The sequence below is a fragment of the Crocodylus porosus genome, unplaced genomic scaffold (assembly GCF_001723895.1).
Source record: "Crocodylus porosus isolate Cpor-Errol unplaced genomic scaffold, CroPor_comp1, whole genome shotgun sequence".
Classification (NCBI taxonomy): domain Eukaryota; kingdom Metazoa; phylum Chordata; order Crocodylia; family Crocodylidae; genus Crocodylus; species Crocodylus porosus.
In genome coordinates, this window is record NW_017728948.1 from 34,493,763 (window position 1) to 34,517,615 (window position 23,853).

At 41.1% G+C, this 23,853-nt stretch overlaps 1 protein-coding gene across 1 annotated transcript in view; it reads right to left on the reverse strand.

Moving 5' to 3' along the window:
• Positions 1-23,853, reverse strand: part of SEL1L3 (SEL1L family member 3) — a 56,290-nt gene that overhangs the window by 28,031 nt on the left and 4,406 nt on the right. Inside the window, exons 2-14 of the mRNA XM_019553396.1 lie at positions 23,231-23,798; positions 20,874-21,000; positions 18,278-18,399; positions 15,721-15,836; positions 13,256-13,311; positions 11,614-11,746; positions 10,773-10,905; positions 9,452-9,598; positions 8,471-8,652; positions 5,614-5,793; positions 3,288-3,407; positions 2,925-3,065; positions 1,986-2,048 (exon numbers count right to left, since the gene is read on the reverse strand). Coding sequence (XP_019408941.1) covers positions 1,986-2,048; positions 2,925-3,065; positions 3,288-3,407; positions 5,614-5,793; positions 8,471-8,652; positions 9,452-9,598; positions 10,773-10,905; positions 11,614-11,746; positions 13,256-13,311; positions 15,721-15,836; positions 18,278-18,399; positions 20,874-21,000; positions 23,231-23,798 — 2,088 coding nt within the window. The remainder of the gene's footprint in view (positions 1-1,985; positions 2,049-2,924; positions 3,066-3,287; positions 3,408-5,613; positions 5,794-8,470; positions 8,653-9,451; positions 9,599-10,772; positions 10,906-11,613; positions 11,747-13,255; positions 13,312-15,720; positions 15,837-18,277; positions 18,400-20,873; positions 21,001-23,230; positions 23,799-23,853) is intronic.

The following is a 23,853-nucleotide window of genomic DNA, read 5'->3' on the forward strand; positions in this document are numbered from 1 at the left end:
CGAGCCAGTCTTCCCCTCCACCACAGATGCTGCCAATATGGGCCAAGGCCATGGCAAACATTAGGGGGTCCAGACCCACCAGACCCCAGGATCAGGCAGACAGCCCTCACACCACAGTGTCTGCCTATCTTGCCGAGCCTGTGGAGAACCTGGACTGCGACCCCTTGGCCTATCGGGCAACCCGCAGCCCAATGTGGCCGGATCTGGCCACAGTTGCTCGGGAATACCTGTCCTGTCCACTGACCAGTGTGCCAAGCAAGAGGGTGTTCAACATGGCTGCGAATGTTGAGACACCCCACCGTGCCTGCTTGGATCTCAGTTTGGTGAAGCAGCTGGTGCTCCTCAAGGGGAACCACCCGCTGCCAGGGGTCCCCAAGCACCAGGTGCAGACGGAGCGAATGCCACCCTCCTCGCTCCATCTGGATCACGAGTTTTGTCTGTCAGCAGCCTAAGGTGAAGTTTCCCCCAAACCCCTGCACCTATCACTGTGAAAGTTGGCAGGTTTTGTGGGCTCCTCAGGAGCTACCATTTCTGCAAGTTTGAGCTCCCTGTGGCTTTGCACACAGAAGTTACAGGCGGTTTGCTCTCAAGAATTTGGGGTGCAGTTTCTCTGCACCCCCTGAACCTATCTTGTTGAAAGTTGGCAGGCTTTGTGGGCTCCTCAGGAGCTACCAGTCCTGCAAGTTTCATCAAGTTCAGGCAAGAAATGCCAAAGTTAGAGCCAGCTTCGACCTTCCCCATTATAGCCAATGGGGAAGCCGAAGCAGCTTGAATATTCGACTGAGCTTTGACCTTGAGTCGAAGCGGATGGCAAATCGAAGTGGGACCCGGTTTAATATTCGACATGGCTGTTGAATCGAATATTACCTGCTTTGCACAGCCCTAGTAAACGTCTCATGTAGATGCACCCTGGGAATCTTGTGTTTTAAAGCAAAGAGAAATGGTGTTCCGAGCTTTATTATTTCTCCCTCTGGTGGTTAGTAATTGAGGATCTACATGCTAGCTAAGGTCAGAAACAAACTGCGAGTGGTTTGAATAGTTTGTTTTACAGCTATAAATGTACCAAACACCTGAGCATTATAAATAAGGGCAAAAGTACATGCATTTTTCATTATGGGCCATATTATGGCATAGTCTCTCTGAGTGTTCTGGGCTGTAAAAGGGAGAAGAGACCCCCTAACCTTGTGTGACTAACCTGGAGTCCTGAGGTTCAGGCATAGAGGAATAAGCAGCTCTGTGCATCATTACTTCCCCATTCCATAGGAGAATGAAAAGTAAGAAGCAGAGATCTTTTTTCAGCTACCTGACTCAGCTAGTGGAGCAGAGCTGGCAGAAGAGGCAATAACCTGCACACAGAGGGAGCTTGTACAATCCCCAAGTGTGACAGGGTTCCTGCCTTAGAGCCACCCTTTGGTTCCTTTGATGCTCTTGAGGTGATGAGCTAAAAAAGTTACCCCTTTTAAAGTACAGGCTGCAAAACCTGGTCTGATTCTTAAACCCTCCTTACATTCTCTTTTACACTTCCAATTAACAAGCTCTTATTCAGTATAATGAAATCTCTCAGTCTGATTTCTTGCAAGCAATAGTCATTTCTTTCTCCAGTTGGGTTCTAGTAGATGAGTGTGTACCAGTATCTTCAACTATCAGACCAGCTAGGTAATCCTAATGATAACAGAAAGGGGAAGCTAGAGTAACTGAGTTCTAATCCTGGATCAGTCACTACATAGTTTTGTATAAGTCACTTAACTCTCCACTCCAAATTTAGCTTTGGTGAAAGCAGAAAAAATTCAATTAACTTCAATGGAATTACTGCTTACTCCAGAATCATATCTGATCTTATACACCTCACTTCCCCCTCTGTATAACAATCTTTCCTAACTCATACTGGAGAGAATCAACTATACAGCATTATGGTTAATTATTATAATAAGACTTCAAACTTACAACACTGCACCAATAAACTATTTTTATTACGTGTGTTTTACCTTGGCTGCTGCTTTTTTCATCAGTTCTAAAGCAAGTTTTGTGTTCTTTTTCACACCTTGGCCCTAAATGATAAACATAATTAAATAATATGATACATAATTAAATAATATAAAACATAATTAAATAATTAAAGGACCTACAATATACACTATTCAAAATATACACCTACACATTCAAAAAGCAGTTTTAAGACTTAGATGCTATAGCTTACAAATCATTTTTCAACCTTATAAAAGCAAAGTAAAAAAAGCTGTGTGTATGTCTTTCTAATTTAATATCCTATATTAAGAGAAGCTTAATAACTCACTCATGGAATACCTTTTGAGCTTGGGCTGTCGAATTACAATGGCAATTTTGCTGTCTTAATGTGATAGCGCAATACAGAACTTTTCTTTTATTAAAATATCAGATTGGGTAAAAGGAATGTCCTTGGGATTTACTATTTGTCAGGTGTGTTACTGCTATTCTTCTGTTGCTATAAACCACACTCATTTGCAAGTTCCCTTAAAACCTAGAACTTCCTTTGTGCATATGCACATAACCCATTTCAAAGAATAAAGTTTGGGTCTGTTTCATATCCATAACCACGGTACTACTCTTGTTCATGAAAAAAATCTTCTTTGTCAGTGAAGTCTCAACTGCACAATGGTGCCATCTATTGCATGGGTATGACAACATTAAAATGTCCCAACAGGACAATTATGTTAGGGTTGGGTATTTGACTGGTCCAATGAAGTTGGGTCAATTGACTGGTCAAATATTGGTCAAAAATTGTAAAAAATTCCCAGTAGGTCCAAATAATACAAGAGTATCATCATACTATGCAAGCATAATATATTAATACAGAAAACATACAAACTTCTCTCAATAATCTAAACTCTGAAGCACATTGATCCAATTCTACCAGTTCCAAAATGAAAATATGAAGCAGGACCTACCTTGAATAACACAATGGCATAATCATATATTAATACTGGGTCCTCAGTTTCCAGTGCACCTTTTTGATACCACTCTATTGCTGCTTTGGGATTTTTTGCCACTCCTTGCTGGCCCCAGAAAAGCATCTGTGCCACTCTTTGCTAAAACAAAACAATACAACCGCCAACTTAATTCACATTAACCGTAAATGTAGTACAAGGGCAGATATTAGGAATTACACAGGCATTAGAGGTGTCAGGAAGGGAGTGAAAGGTCTGAGTTTGAGGTGCAAAGGTGAAAGCATTACCATCGAGTTTAAAATTTATTCTTAATCACAAAGAAAAGCAAAACAGGAATTCTGTGTGCTGTGCTGTAGCCCATACCTGTGCCACTGCATTTCCTCTTACTGCTTCATATTTTAACCACATGAAGATATCACCAGTTTCTTTGGTTTGAGATTTTAGTACTTCATCATCCGTTAGCCTAACAGGTTCTACAAGTGCCTGAAAAGAGGGTGAAAAAAGACACAAACAGCAAATTGATCAACATGCTCTTCAAGTGAATACATTGCATGTTTCCTGTTTATGTTGAACATTCTGATAGTCTCTTTATTGGCTAGTTCATTAGGAAACCTCTTTAGCCATTTTAAAACCATTTGCCATTTCTTCATGGCACTGTCAGGCAGACTGCATAGATGCCACTGCCCTGTCTATTAGGTGTATTTTTTTTAAACTCCCTTCTATTGCTACTTTCTGGGTGCTTCTACATTAAATGTTTACTGCAGAGTAGACTAATTAGCGCTACAGTAAATGTTTTGCATCTACACGTGAGGCCCCATTAGACCGCAGGGAACTAATTAACTCTGCAGCAGGGTAGTATGTGTAAATCCTGTCCTTGTACTTGTAAAATACTACCCTGCTATGGAGTTTTTTACTCCACAGCACTGCAAGTGTAAATGTTGATGTGACTAGCTGGGGCACAAGGGTGCTTTAGTGAAGGGGCTGCCTGCCAGCTTGCCCCATGCTGGGGTACTCTTGTGCCCCAGTCAGCCCCTCCACAGCACATTAAGCCAGGCTGGAGTGGCCCCAGGCTGGCAGGCTCACTCCCCAGGCTCCCTGCCAGTCAGGGCTGCTCCGATCCAGCTCAATCTGTTGTGGACCCAGGCGCACATGTAAATGCAGCACCTAGAAGCAGTAAACTCTGGAGCAATAAGCGCAGAAGGTTATTGCTTTGCTTTAATGGCACATGCAGACATGCCCCCTGTGTAGTGCCCATGGTGGTAGCAGAAGTAGAAGCATTCGTGCAGATGATGGACTGACTGCTGCTGGAATTTTAATGACTCAACTGTCCAGACCTTCTCTGTATGGATTAAACTGATGTGGTTAAAGTTTTAAAGTTCTCTCCTTTGTTAATATACAGATAATTGTAAAGAAGGGACACTACAGAAATAAAAACTAGTAGAGATGTCTGAAGACACACAAGACATCAAACCAGGATGAGTTTCTTTCAAACCATCAAGCAATACATAATATGCCAGAAGTGAAATTCACAGACCCAAGTTATACGAGAGGCAAGGGTTTTTGGGGGTGATATATTTTACTGGATCACTTGTGTGGTTCCCTTTGTAGTTAACAGGCAGAGTCGGGTGCCTACAAAGGGACTCATAGCACCCACTATGCTAAGTGGGGTGACACCTAAGCTAGCCAATAGGAAACACCAAGTGTTTATTAAAACCTGCTTCTCTTCAGGACTTGGAGTCTCCCCTGTAGGCACAGCTGCAAGAGAGATTCACTACCTGAACCTAATTCCTGGCATCTAAGTTGTTCCTTGGAATATGGGTGACTAGCTGGCTCTTTTTTTTCTTTAGAAATGGGCCCAGATGAGAGAAAGAGATTGGGTCGGGGAGCCAGACATGTGTGAGAGAGCTCTGTTCCAGTTAGAGTGAGGATGAGCTGACCGGCAGCCTAATGATGAGCAGGGTGGGGCAAGGTACTGAAAGCCAAACTCTAGGTATCCAAATGCAGGCTCTCAAATCTTTTTTTGACATCAAGAAATGGCAGACGAAAGAGGAGAGATAAGGGAAACCAGAGTAGGATAATGGGCATAAGGCTTTAGGAAGCACTGCAGCCATCCCTGGAGATGAAGCCCATTACAGTTACAAGATCTGTCTCCTCAGTGGAATTAGGCTCACAGATAGTTATTTTGTGACTCAAAGCAGGTTAAGCAGGAGGTAGGAATCAGATGCTCAGCTCTGCCAAGGTGGTGGCATCTCTGGACGTAAGCAGGAGCAGAATTTTTGGCATGTAAATAAATTTACTGGTGAAAAGTCTGGCATCTATAGGTCACTCAGGCATCCAAGGTGAGTTGTGGATTGCTCCATTGGGCATTGCTGCTTAAATTTTGTCAAAGTTGCATTTTAGGTTCTTACAATTTTTTTTGAATCTGGCCCTTAATTATTCTGTAACTTGGTTTTCCCCTTCTGTGAAATGAGATAGTAATAGCTATGTTGTGTGGAGTTGTGAGGACTAATTAGAGTGTTTGTAAAATACCTGGATGATAAAAAGTTCTGTTTAAATTATTGATTTATTTAACATATATGGTTTCAGCATATTGTTTCAGACATTATTAATATTAAATTATGAATATTATTAAAACATTAAAAACTACTAACATGGAAAATAAATCCAAATACATCTAAAATCTTTTTACCTGATCTTCTTTTATAGTGTGTTGATCAAGAGAAGTCTTTAGTGCAATATCGCTGTAGTAAGCATATGATAGCTCAAAGTCCAGTGGATAGTTATTAATGCCTTGGTAATGTTTATATCCAAGATTCAACCCTGCAAGTCTCTCATTCCTTTGAGCACCAACCAAGCTATACAGCAGCCCCTGCCAAAAAATCAGCAAAGGTAAGCAACAGAGAATTAATAAGACATATGACAAGTTCACTAGCTACAAACCACTCTGTCTTACAGAATATACACAGTGGGAATAGTGCATCCGTCGCGCTGGCTGATGCAGAAGTTATACCTTATAGAATGTATAAGCAAGCAGAATTGTCTCAAAGATCAAGAATGTTGTCTCAAAGCAATTAGGGCTTTTTTTTTTGTTTTGCTTTTTTACATAGAAAGCTATGAAAGAAACTCCACAATTCTTCCCTGTGAGTATTCCTGCTTGTCATTCTGCCATCCCTAGAGTGGGTAGGGAATTTGATACATTGCTACTTAATTCAAATTACACACTTTGGACACTAAAAGGCATCAGCTTATATGTGGGGCTCTAAGGCCAGGGTTTTCCATAGCCTTCACGCACTAGTACTAATGGGTGTTTTGCTCCAACTTTAGTGGAAGCATTGGGAACATCTGAAAATGTCACTCTATATCGCTGCCTAGACTAGAAAAATGACCTGGTGCTGAGAACAGTTTTCAGCAAGAGGCTTCCACTGCCCCACTTCAGCTGGTGCTGAAAACAGTCTGGCTACTGCAGATCAAACAAAACCATTTTTCAGCACTGTTACAGAAAACATATCCCACCCCACCCAACTGGTCTCTAGCTGTGCTGAAAACCATTTTGTCCTATATACACTAGCTAGTAAAGCCTTCCCAACACTATCTGGAGGACCTGGGAGGTAATGTACTGATAACATCTCTCCCTATCTCTCATCACAATAGGATGTGGCAAGCTTTGCCTCAGATGATTCTCCGTACTGCCAACCCCATCTCCTCTTCTGCTGACTAACATCCAGTCAGTCCCGGCATTCTTTACAGTGCTTTGTGGCCTGCTACCTTTTCATAGTTAATTTCTGTCAGCAATTTATTTAGTGTAAGAGTGATGTTGTAGCTGTGATGGTCCAGAAATTATGTAATTAATTATCCATAGGCTCTGCTCAGCCCTGGCCATGCCACGGGAGGAGAGGAGGGGAGCATCATCTTAGGCCTCCCCCCACCCGCTATCCATCCCGAGCAAAAATAAACTCAGCGCCTCTGAACTTAAGGCACGCCCCAAATTAAACATAAGATCAAAATTATATCCCTGTGATTTCTCTTCTGGGTCAAATAATGGCCAGAAGAGGAGAAAGTTATTTGTGTGGAACCCAAGATGCTTACAATAAAATTGCTGAGAGAGGCAAGGATTGCTTAGGGTTATATCTTTTATATCAGGGGGATAAAGTTAGGCAAACTTTTGAATGCATAACATTTGAATGCAAGAATGCGAGACCTGAGGAAAAATGTCTTACACTCAAAAGCTTGTCTAACTTTATCCCAACTACACAGTTGGTCTGATAAAAGATATCACCCTAAGAAATCCTTGCCCCTCTCAGCAATCTCACTGTAAGCATCTTAGGTTCCACACAAATAACTTTCTCCTTTTCTCCCCACCCTGCTGCTCTCTCCCCCAGAGCTCCTCACTGACTGTACCACCATGGCGAGGCACCTCCTGCCCACCCGGCACTAGTGGAGGGCACAACTCTATGGCACTGCCCTTGCTGCTGCCAGGCAGGCAGGGGGTGCTTTGCCATGGCAGTGCGGCTAGCATGGGACACCCAGGGGAAGGGCAGCAGAGTGGGGAGTCCTGAGCCCACAGCAGGCAGCCTGCATCCACCCTTCCTGCCCTGGGAGTGCACACAGTGACAGGGAGCCATGCCCACCAAACCCCCCCACAGCTGGGCAGCACCCCCAGGCCCATCCCCTGCCCCACTCCCTCCCTCACTGTGGGGGCCTCAATCTGCCCCCCTCCCCAAAGACTTACCTGCAGGCAGCTGAAGGAGCTGCTCTCCAGTGCTGCCTGGAGCTGTATCCCGGGCCACGTGAGTGCCCATATGCACACGGCACCCCCTGCATCCTGCTCCCTGCAGCCCTGTGTAGGCTGGAACTCTGCCAGCTTGCGAGGGGAAACCTGTTGTTCTCATGTTTTTCCATGGTGAGTGGAAAACCTGGATCCCTGCATGATACTGGGAATCCAAGACAAATGCTGTCCCAGAATCATGCACCCTAGGACCAGGACTTGATGTTCACATTTCACGGCTGTCCCGCCAAATTAGGGACAGGTGGTCACTGTCTTCTTGAAAGGGGTTAGGGCCCTCAGGCCCCAAAATACTCGGTACCTATGCTTAAGTTTGGAGTTCAGATGCTTATCTGAAGTGTAACCACATTATCAAAAACTTTATGAATGTTTCCCCTCCTTGCCCACTTACAGAACTTCACTCTTGCACAATATAACCCTCACTCCCTCCTTATTCTATGCAACCAGGGGTGACAAATCTGTCCATTCTGCCACTCTGGAACAGCAGAACATAGAAGTCCCTCCACTAAGTTTCACTGTCATTAGTGTCCAAGCATAAGGGGATTCATAAGTACCTGTGACCAGCTGCCCACTAAAGGAGCAAGAAGAAAGGAAAGACATGGATAAGGAAACTATTGTTTAGCACTGAGATGGGACAAACTACCAAAATCTCTCTCATTATTTTTCTCAAATGGACCAAATTTTATCCATTCAACCAATTTTGTAAATTGCTTTTAAAGACAACTAATTTCATTGGGATGATCAGATGCAATGAATAAACTACCTTTATAGGATCCACAGGCACACCGAGTCCCATTTCAAAAATCACTGCAAGGAAATAAGAAGCTCTGTGGTATCCACAGCAGCTGGAATCCATCAAAAAAGGGACTGAGTTGTTCATGGAGCTTAGACCATCAGCTCTGGAGAGATCTTTGGCAACCTTCTCAAATATCTTCTGACCAGTTTCTAAAATTGTATAATTTTTGTCTGATACTAAAAGTACAACAACAAACAATACATAACTAACTGTTATATGTAAAAACAGTTTAAATCAGTTGTCATGTTTTTAACTGTTTCATTTATCCTTCCTTACTGGGTTAGTTCAGCTATCCCTCTTGCCATATGTTTTCACATCAAATGATACTTTACTGATTAAGGCACACCCTGAAATCAAAGAAACGCCTAGAACAGAAATAAGGGTAAATTAAAAATTGGTCCCAGGGGAAAAACATTCAGACACTTGCATAACTGAAATCCATGGAACAGGACTCCATCAGAAGACAGGTCAACATGAACAATGGGCAGAATCTGGTCCAGGGGAACTGTGTTAAAATATGAAACTTGCCCGTCTTTTGCATTACGTCTATCCCATCATGACATAGTAAATTTTTTCCTCCATTAAGTTAGATGATATCAAAATTTAAATCACTGTGACATGTTAAAATTTGAAGCAATACTGGGTGCAGCTACATGAGACACTACATTGCCATAGTGACAAGCTACGGTGAAGTAGCTTGTTGCAACAGCAACATAGCATCAGCAGGCATAGACCATGATGTTAGTGCTACATTGCTTTAGCTGTAAGTTATGTTGCCATAGCTCATTGCTATGGCAACATACCATCTAAAAATAGTGCGCTGCCGGGACTGCACAGTACTAAAGCAAGTACTAAATGACTGCACGGCACCAAATGTGTAGTCAGGGGCATGTGTAGACACGCCAACTGCATAGTAATTCCAGCAAAGCAAGACAAAGTCATGATTACCACTTGATGAACTGAAATCCATCTCTTGCAGCAGCTTGAACAAGCTGTGATATTTCTCCCTTAGAGCCTTCCTCCACATAAAGGCATTGCACTTGGGCTTCTCTCCATATTTGTGGTTCAGGTATGAATAATAGTGTTCTTGTTTACCTAGAGAAAGTGATATATCTAAAAAACATATATCTGAACTAGCTGAATGATGTTCCAAAAATTATTAACACTGGTATATAGGATGGGAAGACGAGAAAGGATCAGTGAAGTGATAATGTTGGTAAGCTCACTTAAAAAAAAGAGATGACTTATTATAACATTTGCCATAGTCTTATTGGGACTTGGTAACAAAATTCCTATTGGGAATATATAATAGTGTTGCAATGATGAGTTTTCCAATACATAACTAGAGCTGGATTGTTATGCTGTTATGAAACAGAATGGATGCAGGGGTAAACATTTTGCCTCTTGCTTCCTTTACATGAGGTACCTATAGAATAGATATTCCAAGCAATCATGAAAATGGTTGGAAATTTTAAAAATATGTATGCAGTGGTGGCTAGTTGCTTTGTTGTATTATAAAATATTTGTGAATTTGATGTTATACTTAGCATAAATTTGTACAGCCAGCTGCAAAAATACTTTTATAGTTCTGGTCAGAGAAAAAAATAGGAGGATTTAAGTGGTATAGTATGTTAGCCTGAAATCATGTTATTGTTCCATTTTGTTTCTCTGTCTTTTTAAAAAATTCAACAATATCACTTCTTTTTATGTTAGTATTCCACAGAATAGGAGCCTTTCTAATAACAAGAAACATGGTTTTAATCAGCCAGCAGCCATGATAATTACAGCAAAAGCAATATTTTTTCCCCTTACTATATACATATCTTATGTATATTGACAAAACAATTATAAAATTACAATGGGCATCTTTACATGTGCTCAGGGGGTGGGAGAGCTTTAATTAGAGGGGCTTTGAGACCTGCTCTAATTAAAGTGCCCTCAGCATCATGTGTATTCAGTGTCCCATACTTCAAAATGGCAGTGGGGGAGCTTTAACTAAAGCTCATTTGACAAGCTTTAGTTAAAGCACCCTGCCGCCATTTTGAAGTGTGGAGATGCTGAATACATGACACATAGAGGCTGTTGGAGCACACTAATCAGCACACTCTAGCAGACTCGATTAATCGGGTTTGCTCCGACACTGTAGTTATAACGTAGAGCAGCATCCCCGCACATCTACAAGCACCCATTCAGTCTCTGTTAAAAATAAAGCAAAGGAGAAGTCAATAACATGCAGCCTGATATTCAGACCTCACAATTCAATACTTACAGTCTTTATGCAGTGTTTGACCTTGCTGTACAATGTGTCCATACCAGGATACTATTTCTTGAATGTCTGCACAGCTCTCATAGTAGAGTTCAATCTGTTCCATAATTTCTGTGTCATAAATAGGGTTAGAAATCTAGACAGAAACAAATTACTATTAAAACAAAATAATGGTAATTGCAAGATCTATAGCTATTTACATTTTGATAGGAGAAAATTTTGTAGACATTGGCTGTGTACAGACATTCAACCAAAAGAAATTTCTTAAGGTAGAAAACAGCCGAGGAGCCAAACTACAAGCATTCCTCCAGCCCAGGAGCGAGCAAAATAATCGCCCATGGACTGGATCTGGCTACCAAGGGATTTTATTCGGCCTGCAATGGATCCTTTGGATGCACCCGGCCCAGGCATGGGGAGCAGCCCAGGACATGGTGCATACGGCTGGTCCTACAACTCCCGGGCACGCAGTGGGGCTGCGGCAGCACAGCAGCCAGACTGTCTTCCCATCAGCCCCCACAGCAGTGGTTCCTTTCAGCTGCCGCTGCCATCCTCCTTCACCTGTGCCAGCCCCAACCCTGCTGCCCAGGCACCCTAGCCTGTCTGCTTTGCTGTTGCAGCTGAGGTCTCTGGGCTCCAGAGTTAAATTACTTCTGGGAGAGTTTCCATACTAACAAAATCCTCAAATTCTATTTTGTTTGATGACAAGCTTATCATCTGGGGTGACCAGATTTTGTAATTTGTCTCTACCTAGAACCTATGCACTCAGAATCAGTCTGTGACATCAGTGGCATTTCAATGGGTGAACTTATAACATAATCATTTTTGTTACTCTACACACACCTACCTGCTCTGTTTCCAGAACACTAAGACGATAGTATTTCACAGGTCCAAAGAATCCTTCAATGCCAGGTGCATACACACTGCCTCCAAGAACTAAGTATCCAGCTGTATCATCAAAATAGAAATCTTCCCTAAAACTACAAAACAAGATAGATAAATGCTTTGGGTATTTGATATAGTAAACTACAAACCTGTATCTTATAATTCTGGTATAGACAATTTTTAATTCATCCCCGGCATCTATTTCTGTTCTTTATCTGTTTAGTCTTAAAATCAGTTCAACCTACTCAGACCAGCTCTAGAAAAGAGTTGAAAAATATCTTGCTTCCACCTAATATTTTAAGAGCACTGAGTTTTTTCTGGCTGATGATTTACATACTTCATGTGTCTTCCTGAATGATTGTGTAACATGTCAGAGATCTTGATTTTTTTCCCCACATTTTGTGCAAGTCAGCCATAGCTTGGTATATGAAATGTAGGCTGCACATCCCTTTGACAGTGATTATCTGTAGATTTTTTTTTTTACACAGTTCAAATCTTGTAAACAGGAACAGAAAGGAGAAAGACTAACACTGAGGTTTACAAGATAACTTATTAATATATAACACCCTTCATTATCCTAAAATTCTTGCACAAAAAGACAGAAAGAAAAGGACAATTTTAAGAAGAAAAATGACTCAACTGTTTGGATCCAAGGATGAAAAAAAGACAGCAAGAATCAATGAAATGCTACAAATAATTCACTCCCAACCACACACTTTAGAGGTCTGATGCTCCTTTCTCCTAAATTTGATAGAAGTATTGCTCTCTGTTTATATCAGGCTGTCCAACTTCAAGGGGCTGGGCCAAATGCCGTATGTGGTGCATCAGCAAGGCCCACATTACTGCAAGCCACAGACTGGACCCCCCTACACTGCTGCACTGCGCTGGCAGTAGTCCCATCTGTCCCCACCTCCCCCCACCCAATGGCTACTGCTGCATCCCATGAACAGGGGGCTGTTGCAATATGTGGGCAGTACCCACCTCAGGTCCCTCGCTCCAGCACACCCTGGGCCTTCCCAGCAACATTGGCTGTGCCATCCCACCCGCTGCATTGGAAAGAGGAAGTGAAAGCTGATGGAGTGGGGAGGAACCTAGAGACCTCAGCTGCAGCAGCAGCTGGGTGTGATATGAGGAGGGTTGGCCAGGCAGAAACCCAGGAGCCACACAAAAAACACTTGTATGTTGCATATGGCCCAAGGGCTGCTGTTGGACAGCCCTAGCTTAAATGAAACAGATCTAGACCCAAAGAATAAAATCCTGATTCACTGAAATCAGTGGCAAAATTTTCAGTCACTTCAGTGGCACAAGTTTCACTCCAAGAATCTGATCCAAAACCCAGTGAAATTCACAACTTGCATCAATTCCAGCAGGCTTTGTATCACTCTCGATGGACCAGTTTAAGTAATACAACTAGTCCCACTGATTACCTATATAGCATTCAACATGGGTACAGGTAACAACATTTAGTTCTGAGATTGTAGCAGTGAAAAGAGGCTACTGAAACTTATTTTCTAAAGTTTTGGGAGCTCTATCACCTGTATGCACAGATACTCCCCTTCCCACACCTAACCACATTAATTTGCAATGGGGAAAGTTCTTCTTACTCAAAAGACTGATGCTGCTGTCTTTTCAAATTCTTCTCGACGCTGTTTATTTCTATCTAAAAAAATAAAATAAATGTCAATTGTGATAGGCTAAATACTGCAAGTCAACTAGCTATAACATTTATTCAGTCCACTTTAATTCTTAATTTTGAAAATGCAGATTTGTATCTTGTTTCATCTTTCTGGATATTACAAGACATATGCCACCATATCTCAAGAAGCAATTCTCATAACTGAACTATATTAGGAAATTTTACTTGAAAGTATTTGACTGATTTAACAAAGTTCTAGTCCTGGCATAGAAGTTGCTTATATCAGTTCTCTCTTTCCAGTATTTTTGTTGTTATAAGAAGTTATACTTTACAAAATTCTTAGAAGTTCATATCTCTGCCTCCACTGTGTTTTACTGTGTCTTTCCCTTCTTGCCCTTTCTGCCCCTCCCTTCCCCCAAAAACTAGAAGCGATTACATTTCCATACTGCTGCAGGCACATCTATAAGTAGGCATTTATCTGCATCCTTAGGCACAAAAATATCTTTGCAAAATCAGGCCTGGAACCTCTTTACGCCTCAAATTCTCAAATATAAAATAAGAATAATAATCCCTCACTAATGCATTAATGTTTACTAAAGCCATGCTGAACAGGATGGACATGATTAATAGGAGCTAGGTGCCTGAAGAAAAGTTAGATGTCTAAATCCCTCAGAAGATTGGAGCCTTAGCCTTTTGTCACAGGAAATCTAAGGCAGAGCAGGGCATTACATCTGGGTCTCCAAAGTCCCAGGCTATGACTCCGACCACTAGATAACCTTCCAGTAGCTGATTCTGCACTGTTTCCCTTTCTACAGAAGATCAGATTAAACCTCTCATGTTCCCTTCATGTTTCCTAGTGGAAAAAATTATGCAGCCATAAAATTTGAGGTTTTACCTCACATCTATATGAACTAAACATGTTATCTGCTCTCAGATAGCAGAATAATTTCTTAATGTACTTATCTAAGAGGCCAGCCAATCCTCAAACAGGAAAGGGCTAATACACCTTATGTTAATATTGACAATTCCATTCACGTTTGCACCTGAAATAGGCTTTACACTATGTCCTCTTCTACTTCCACCTGAATGAAACACTAGTTCCAAACAGATAAAACAGGCAATAAAAAAATATTTTTAATTTTTTTTAAATTCCCTCTTTAACAACTGGGGTAGGAAACCAAAAATATTGACAATAAATGAGATCACAGAAATGCAAATTAACTCTTAATTTTTATTCTTTGAAATGAGGACAGGCTGCTTTTTAGAACTTTGACCTTTTTCATGTACATATTTATATTATAGGTGGAGTGCAAAGACATACCTGTAATTAAGGTTGCACAAGTGCTGTCACTGTAAAATGTTAGTTCTAGTTTATCAGTCTTTTAGCTTCAGGGGTAAAATTTGCCAGGACTGTCCTCTCAATTAATAAACTCATTTTTAAATATTTTGAACAAAACAGGTCTCTACATTTCTTTCCTTACATAGCTCTAGTGGTAATAGCCCTAGTGGTTGGTGGCAAAGAAACAATCCCTTGTTCTCAGATGTATTTTTTGATAGTCTGGTGAAATAAATATAATTAAAATTACAGGGCTTTACATAATGTTTTGTGTATGGGCTATGAGTTTTGTAACACAGTCCTTCTTAACAGTGTTCTATTGGCTCTCAGCACGCACGCAACAAGTTAAAGAAAGTATATGGTTTTGGGATGAGATATAAAGGAGAGCTGCTTTGATTACAGCCGTTTTTGGATTACTTGAGAGAGACAGGAGGCACTTGAGGAGACTGAGGCACTTTCAATAAGAGGAAAAAATGAACCATAACATCAAAGGCCTTGTTTGCACTAGAAAACTTTGTCACTCTTTCCCAGCAGCTGCACAGCTACACTATGGCCAGAAACAGCATTAACTCAATCCTAAACAGGGCCAAAGATATTTCAGACCACCTCTACACAGCTTCCTGGTGCTGTTTCCTAAACTAGAAACAATGTAGCAGTGTTTGCAAATGGCTGTTATGTTATTTAGCTCACCTGCAGCACTATACAGCTCTGTTACAGGAGGCAGCACAGCATGTCTGAGGGTGCTGCTGGCACAGGAAATTTACCATGTGGACATGGCCTTAGTTTTCTTGGCACAACAGGGAAAACACCAGAGCCCAGTCTACACCAGTACTTATATCACCACTGGAAAACTCTGTGATGTGGATGCACCGTGATTGATTCATGTGTATGGACTGGTGACAAACACTAGCCCCAGGTCAAAAGACCTCATTTCAAATCTTGCGTTTCTCATTCTTTGATGTATGAACATGTGTACATTGGGGAATGCCCCTCAGCCCAGTTTATTAATGGGTTTGTTGGTGACAATCAAATATAAATAACCCTCTGCAAACCCCAGCCATGCTACTATCATTCAGCAGCTGTACCAGCACACATACCTGTCCACCCTCAAAAGAGAGATCTAGACGAAACCACTGTTTGAGAGGAAGGCTGAAACTAGTTACCACTGCAATGTCTTCTCCTCCAACGAGGTGCATCTGAATATGAACGTAACCTGATAAAAGAACAATGAAGGAAAACAAGGCAATAGAAAATTATGAAAATATTCATGCTAAAAGCTGGCTTCCTAAAATGCTGTTTACAATAATCCTGTCCTGTTCATCACCAATGAGGAGATCTGAGAAATCACCAACCAGCCACCTGTCTCTACCAGAATCAACAGGAAATGCTGAACATGTGTGAGGCATATGCTTTAGGTATACATAAACAGAATTTCACTGCATCCAAGAAAACCCTGAAGGGAGCCGAGAGGAAGCGCAGCAAATGATGTATAAAAACAGAAGAGACTTGTCCACCACATGCACTAGCACTGGCTCTAGAAAGGTTGAATTTAACATAATGCAAAGAAGTAGGATGAAAACTTGACTGTATTATTTCGAATTGCAGAAGTGAGACTCAGAGTCTAAGGTCTTCAGGTACTATTATGGGTATAAGGTCTTCAGGATTGTTATGATCTTCCAGTCTAATGTCATGTACAACACAAGACATAGCATTTCTCCAAATGATTCTTACATCAAGCATGGAACTTCCAGTGGTACTATATCATACATTTTAAGAAAAATATCAATTCTTGAGTAAGGCATTTATATAATGTAGAATCCACTGTACCCGAGGTAAGTTATCCCAATGGTTAATTGTTCTCAAATAATTAAAAATGTCCAGTCTGAACTTGCCTGAACTCATCTTCTAGTCCAGTGGTTTTCAACCTGTGGTTTGCAGATCCCTGTGGGTCCTCAGACTATTTCTAAAAGGTCTGTGAAAGATGTCTATGACCAGCCAAGTGAGAATATTCACATTTAAAATCCAAAGGGGCCTGCACACCATTCAAAATTTCCAAAGGGGTCTGTACCTCCATTTGAAATCTTTTAAGGGTCTGCAAATGAAAAGAGCTAGAAAACCACAGTTCTAGTCACTGGATTTTGCTATAGCCTCGACTGCTAGATTGAATTGTTCTCTATGGGCATATCTACATGAGATGCTTTACTGCATATTAGACTAATCAACTGCACAGTAAAGCCTCACCATCTTCATGTGTGCACCATCTGCTGCAGTTACCTACTACCTGTAAATATAGATGCTGTGCATGTGTAGACACTGAATAGGGGCAAATTTGCTCCTAGTCAGCCTCAACACCAGGGGCCAAAGGGAACGGGAAACTCCCCATGATCCTGGTGCTGCTCATCTCCCAGCTCCCCACAAGAGCCGAGAGCTGAACTGTGCTCGGATGGGGTAGCTCTCTGCCCCCCCTCCCAGTGCTGCTCATCTCCTGGCTCCCCACAGGAGCTGGGAGCTGAGCAGCTCCAAGACTGGGGAGCACTCTCCTTCCCTGCCTAGCAGGGTGCTGGCTGGGAGCTGTCCCAGAAGTGGGACAGTTTCTAGCCAGCCCTTAATTACTCAGGGATTTCCCTGCCCGGCCAGGGACTGGCTAGGAGCCACCCCAAAAGTGGGACAATACCTGGCCAGCCCCTGGCTGCGCACAGAAGCCCCACTGAGCACAGGCTTGTCCCCACGTGCATGGGGTTGGGAGAACTTTGCAGCAGCCACTGTCTCCTGGTCCCATTCACATCAGGACCCTTCCTAATTGTGCACAGGGCCAGAAAACAGCTGCTGCTCTTCTGGCCCTGTGAGCATCAGGACCAGTCCTCCATGTTCCCAGCCATCCCCCATGAGAGTGTAAAGCTGCCCCTGGCTGTTGCAGTGGTCCAGCACAGGGTAGGAGCAGCCCTGTACTGGGCTACTCTTGTTGATAGCAGATTTACTCTCAACAGGTAGCGCGTTTAGGTGTGCTCCCAGAGAAGGCTTACCGCGCAGTATTTTACTGTGCAGTAAGCCTTTATAGCATTAATAGCACATGTAGATGCACCCTGTGAATAGCAACTTTTTCTGTTACTTTTTGCTGATTGTAATCCAGTCACCTCTACACCTTTTTGGAGATCACATAAATAGACTGAGGTGTGTAAGAATCATTATGGTAGCCCTTTTTTGAGCCATTTCTAATTTTTAAACATTATTTTTGAATAGTGGACTTGAGAACTGGATGCAACATTCCAGTAATAGCTTCACTTCTGTTGTTCCTTACTCCTACTCAATCCTTCTCCATTTACACATTCAAGGATGGTGTTTCTATAATGTTGAGCACTGTGAAAACTTCCTATTAAACCCTCTAGTTCTTCAGTGTGGGATTGTCCTGAAAGGAAAGTTAGAAAAAAATGGACACTTTCTGAGTTGGTCAAAGCTGGACAATCCATAGCAAAAAGTGTAACCGACTTCTGGATATCTTCTGTTCCCAGAAAAAAAGGCCTAAAATGAAGCATTTCCTGAGGGATAAATTTGACAAAAAGATACAATAAAAATTCCTGTAAATGCTGTTCTTTGCTACAGGCACAGGAAAGACTGTATTAGGTTTCCTATAGAAAACCTTATGTTATTACTTACCTTCTTCACTGAGAAATACAGCAGGAGTACTGTACATTTCATTTGTGTCAACAAAGTAAAGTATTCCACACAGGTTCTTTTTGCAGTGATGGAGCAAATAAAGCCAGACTGAAATAGTAAACCTACATGGGCAAAAAGAAACAATTGACCCACTCTCAAAGATAAATATCATTTTGAGTTTTAAAAGTTATTAATTTAAAAGTGCTTGTTCTGCTTTAATTTGAAAACTGATCTTCAAAACAGAACCTAGAGCTGTCAGAATTCTTCAGAATCCAAGATTCTTGCTCCCGATTCTCTGCTTCTGTGCACTGATGTAGTACAGAGAGAAATCAGCTATAATACTTGACTATTTTAAACTAATAGTGATAGATTACCCTAGTGATTTGAGCAAATTCCAACAAAATCTTCAATGGCAAGATCATAGCCAGCCTTTCTGCTGATATAGAAGGAGTGAGGAAGACATAACAGCCTTCCCACCTCTTAGCTTTTTCTCCTGTGCAGGGGCTGATGTTCATGTGGCTAGGGTGCTTGGGTACCAAAACTCTGAAAGGAAAAAAGGGCAAAGCCCTTTTTTTGTTTGTTTGTTTTTTTACAACCTAAAGCCTAATGGCAAAGATCTCCAAAAGGCGGGTAATAGCTGAGCACAGAAACTTATCAGGCCACTGCCAGAGAAGTAGATCTCAGCTACTGCCAGATCCTACACTAGTATGGAAATCAACTGTGACAAATGAGAACCAGCTCACAGTTCTGTAAGCAAACATCCTCAGGGTGGGTGCATTTGTAACCTCGGCTGCTGAAACCACTGAACAAATATTCCTTGCTAGTTAAAAAACAGGATATGCACCGTGGGAAGCCAGCTCTGAGGGAATTATAGGAATCCAACCTCTGTAACATGGTCATGAGCAACTGTTACAAGGTTGTGCAGGATAAATAAAGGTGTGTTTTTTGCAAACCATACAACAATAAACGCACAAGAGCAGGATCAAATGCTTCACTGAGCTGGAGTAACTATGAAGAAACTATGCCAATTCTGGCAGATCCAGTGGAGAGTCTGAGACCCAAAAATGCAGAATCTGTTCAATAGGCTGGGATGCTATTGTTTACTTCAACTGGAGCAGAATTAGGCCAGGGTTTGTTTCCTTTGAACATCCCAGCTCTGGTAAATAACTCTGCAGAAAACTACATTTAGTAGTATAGTTTGAATGGCCTTTAAAAAGTGAAATCAATCATGCTCATATTTTTATAGTTTATAAAAATATACATTTTAAATGTGTTTAAAATACGTTACTTTTATTTACTTGTATCAAGTTGTTCTTTAGAGACACTAAATATTGTATGGCAGTGTGGAACTTCATTTAAACTAGAAGAGCATGGGTCATCCAACCTAATGGTAACTCCTGATAAGTGGATGGGAGATGAATTGTTACTCAATAAAACCTGTGCCCCCATATAATGCATATTGCCACATTACTCCTGTATGTATGTAGGCGAGGCAGAGTAGTTTGTAAGTCACCTGTACAGCGACTGATATAGTGAGTATCTACATGTAAAGACTGTGCCTTCTGTAGGCATTCCTCAGGTCTGTATACCACTGTGGTCAATTGCTACATTCCCCTTAATCTCTTGACTAAAAGTGTGCAGTGATCCCTCTGATGGGCTTTATGGAACACAGTGGTGACTCAGTCAGCACCCATGTCTCTACTTATCTCAGTTATAATGCTACAGAAGGGTATAATGCTGAGCTGCAGCCAGATTCTATTATATTTGCTGAGGGTGCCTAAGTGAACTTAGGTACCTAGTGCAATCTTATTCCATGCTCCTTGAGTCCATGAAAAAAACTGTTAATGCAAAAGACCAGGTACAGACTTTACAGTTTTACCAGTATAAGTGATCCTAAACTGGTCTATACGCATAAGAGAACAGAAGTTTGGTGCACAAAACTGGTCTACACCTGTAACAGAACAGAAGTTCGGTATACTTATACTGGTTTAAAAATGGTGGAACTTGGTCTAAAATTTGCCCCCCTCCCACTCCCACTCCCAAGAGTGAATGTGTGTTCTGTTTGCTACCAATCTAAACTACATCACTTATAGAAAACCACTAACTTAGATTGATTCTGCCTTGGACTTCCTTAATGTCTGTATCTAGCCCATGGGTCTACAGCTACTAAAGCTGGCAGATTCTCAGCTCGTCTGGCAAGCCATACTTCTTGTCCTCTGCTATTTAAAGCCCATATGTGACTCTAGTGAGCATTTTGTATTTCATTAACACTGATACCCTGGATTGAGATTAGGGGGTCAGAAATCCAGAGGAATGTGGATGTCCTTCCTTTCACGTAAGGACCTGCAAGGAGGCCTAGGAGCCTGTAGGTAGAGTGTTCTTCACAATATACCACTGCTCTATGAGACCTCAGTATAGGGGGTTGAGAGGTTTTACTCCAGTACTGCTGGAGAATTTAAACACAGACTAAGTAGCAAGGGGAGTGAGGCCAAATCTATCTGGTTTAGCTACTCTCCCGTCTATTTTATGCTGAGAAACCTTATAAACAACGCCAGGGCTTGTCAAGAACCATCTTCAGTTATTTGCACTTGCTTACACCGGGTAATCGATCTGATGCTGTCTGATTGTCTCAAGCTCTTTGTTCTTAAATCTCTCAAATTTCTTCACAATTCCTGTTTTCTCTCCAGTGGATGCATACAGAAAATTGAGGATCTGGACAGCATCTGTAAAATGAAATAATTCTTAATCTGCCAGAAAAGGTACAGGGTTAGAGACAATCCTTATTAATGCCCTTTGTTCAAACCCTCAAATGTTTAAATCAGTGATCTGGTAACACAGAATACAACATAAGAGCTAATGAATCCACACATACTTGTTATTTCACCTTTCTTCTATTAAAAAACTGCAGCTGTTTAAAGAGTAGCTCAAGGGAGGGGAAGGAGCATGGAGTCTATTTCAGGCCTGTATTTACAAATGAGGACAGGGTAGAATGATTTAAATGTGTGATAAAAATAACCATTTGAATGTTGTTTTCTACAAGTAGAAAACTTGATTTAAATAGTTGATTTTAATCTTTTATAGCCTTGCTGTTTTTAGCTAATTTTCCACATAATTCAGTATTCTCTTTCATTAATAGCGATTAAAACAAGTTGCTTTGCAATTACACATAGTTTTTATAGTAAATGTGGTACTTATTTCTGCTAATTGGGAAGATATCCTACCACTGTACCCAGTTACTTCCACAGTTACATGCAAAGCAGACATTTATTTAGAAGCCAAACTTTTCTAATTTTTTTTACAACAAAATTTGTAAATAATACATTTTTATGTATGAGATGACCCACTTTTTATCTTCTTATTTGTGTGAGGCTGCAATTGGATGGAAAATGGAATTCTATTAAAATGCACAGAAACACCATTAATATATTTTTGCTACTGTGTAAGTTAATTAGGATGTCTATCATTTGATATTAACCTGATTTACTAAACAAAATAAAAATGATTTGTAGTTAGTAAACTGAACTGTTTCTGATCACTCTACCTGGTAGACTTTAGAATGCTCAGATCTCAACCTTTCACATCTTACTTTTATTTATAGATTAGCAGAAGAAAGCAAATATACTTCCTGCTTTTTCATGTCCAAATTGCTTTCTCAACTTTAAATGAACTACTTTGAATAATTTGTCCACCTGCACTTCTCAAAGAGGCTACCCAAAGCTGGTTTAACACTTCAACAAACTCTGGATCCAGGTGCTTAGCAAGTAACTTCCACTTCAAAACATCTGTAGCAAACAAGTGCCACTTGAATATTACTCTAATTTAATGTAAATGATTTTAATAGACTATGGAAAATTTGGGCTTTAACAAAGACTAGCAAAATGTTACATTTAATTTTAAGAACTTTATTAAAAAAAATATGACTTCAATTAAAAAAATATCCAATTTAATATAAAAAACATTTTTTTTAAATTTTGAAACTTCTTCATTGCTCTCCATCCATTTTATCCAATGAGTATTAAATGCAAGGTAAAGTGGATCAACTTCATGAGAGAGGCATTTACCCACCCCCGCTCCAACCTAACTCACTGGCGACGTGTAGGGGGTACATGTGCACCCCCCGAGCATGGCAGTGCACCCTTTACAAAAAGTGTCAGCAGCGCCTGCAGGCAGTTGCCACTCACCCTCCTTCCCCCACTGCTGATACTGCCGGTGTCGTGTCATACCCCTTCCATCCCCCACCACCGACAGTGCTGGTGGCATCTGCGCGTCCCTGCTTATCACTGCCGTGCTCCTGCTGCTACCAGCACCACTGTGGACACGTGTTGTTCGTGGCCTAATTTGTGGTTAGTACTTCCTAAATTACTTATATAAAGATTACACATGTAAAACTGCAGGATTAGCCCTAGAACAGCACACTATGGCTCCAAGTAAAAGTCTATGGAAGGCAACAGAAAACTGATTTCAGTGATTCAGTTAAAGCTCTAAATTGTTGCGTTGCTTTGGCACTATGGTCAGGTACACACATTACACTTTTACCAGTATAAGTGACCAGAAACCTGTAACAGAAGTCTGGCACACAAAACCAGTGTATACCCATAACAGAATAGACGTTTGGTACACATAGACAGGTTTAAAAATGGTAGAACATGGTCTAACATTTTCCCTGTGTATTCTGTTCGTTACCAATCTAAATTATGTTGCTTAAAGAAAACCACATAACTTAGATCAATTCTGCCTCAGGCTTTTTGAATGTCTGTACCTAGCCTATGAGTTTGCCCATGCTATTGTGAAACTAATGTGGAATATTTCACAATGTAGGCAGTCAAATTTTGCCACAAAAAGTACATTCTTTTGGCACTAATATTTTCATAAATACACCCTTTCTCAGCAAATTAAAGAACATGTCATGTTGGTCTTAGCTTTCCATTAAACAAAAATGGCAATAATACTTACCATCCTCATGAGGACACTGAGGTACCCAGCTTGCCTGGAGTTTCCATATATATTCAGAGCCCCACTTCCAACATATTCTGTGATCTTTGTATGGGCGTTCAAGAGGTGGAACTGTTTCCAGAAAAGTATAATTCCTGGCAACTGCCTGCTGGTAGCTTTCATTGCCCACAGTATCATACCTCCCCATAGGTTTGTGACTAATCCATGCATACAGTATCACAGTGTCCACTATTATGGAGCGTTTGATGAAGAAATCATCTCTGTAAACCATGACGCTTGGGAATTTTAAGTGCAGTGTTCGAGTATTACTGATATGAAGTTGTTTCTCATTCTTCCATCTCTTCCTATACACTGACACACCAGTTCTGAACTCCAAGGAAGCTACAGCTTCCAAGTTGACAATGCAGGGCTTAGAACATAAATACTGAACTGAAACTTTGGAATCATTAACAATTTTCTTTTCTACTATGTTAAGATGAATAAAATCTTCATAAGCTATATTGAGCTCGGACTGTAGAGTAACTGATGTTGTCCGCAGTGTCTCCTTTCCAAATGATGGCAACAAATTCTGGAGAAAAAATATATAATGTTAAATCCACCTCCCTGAATTACACTGATTATTA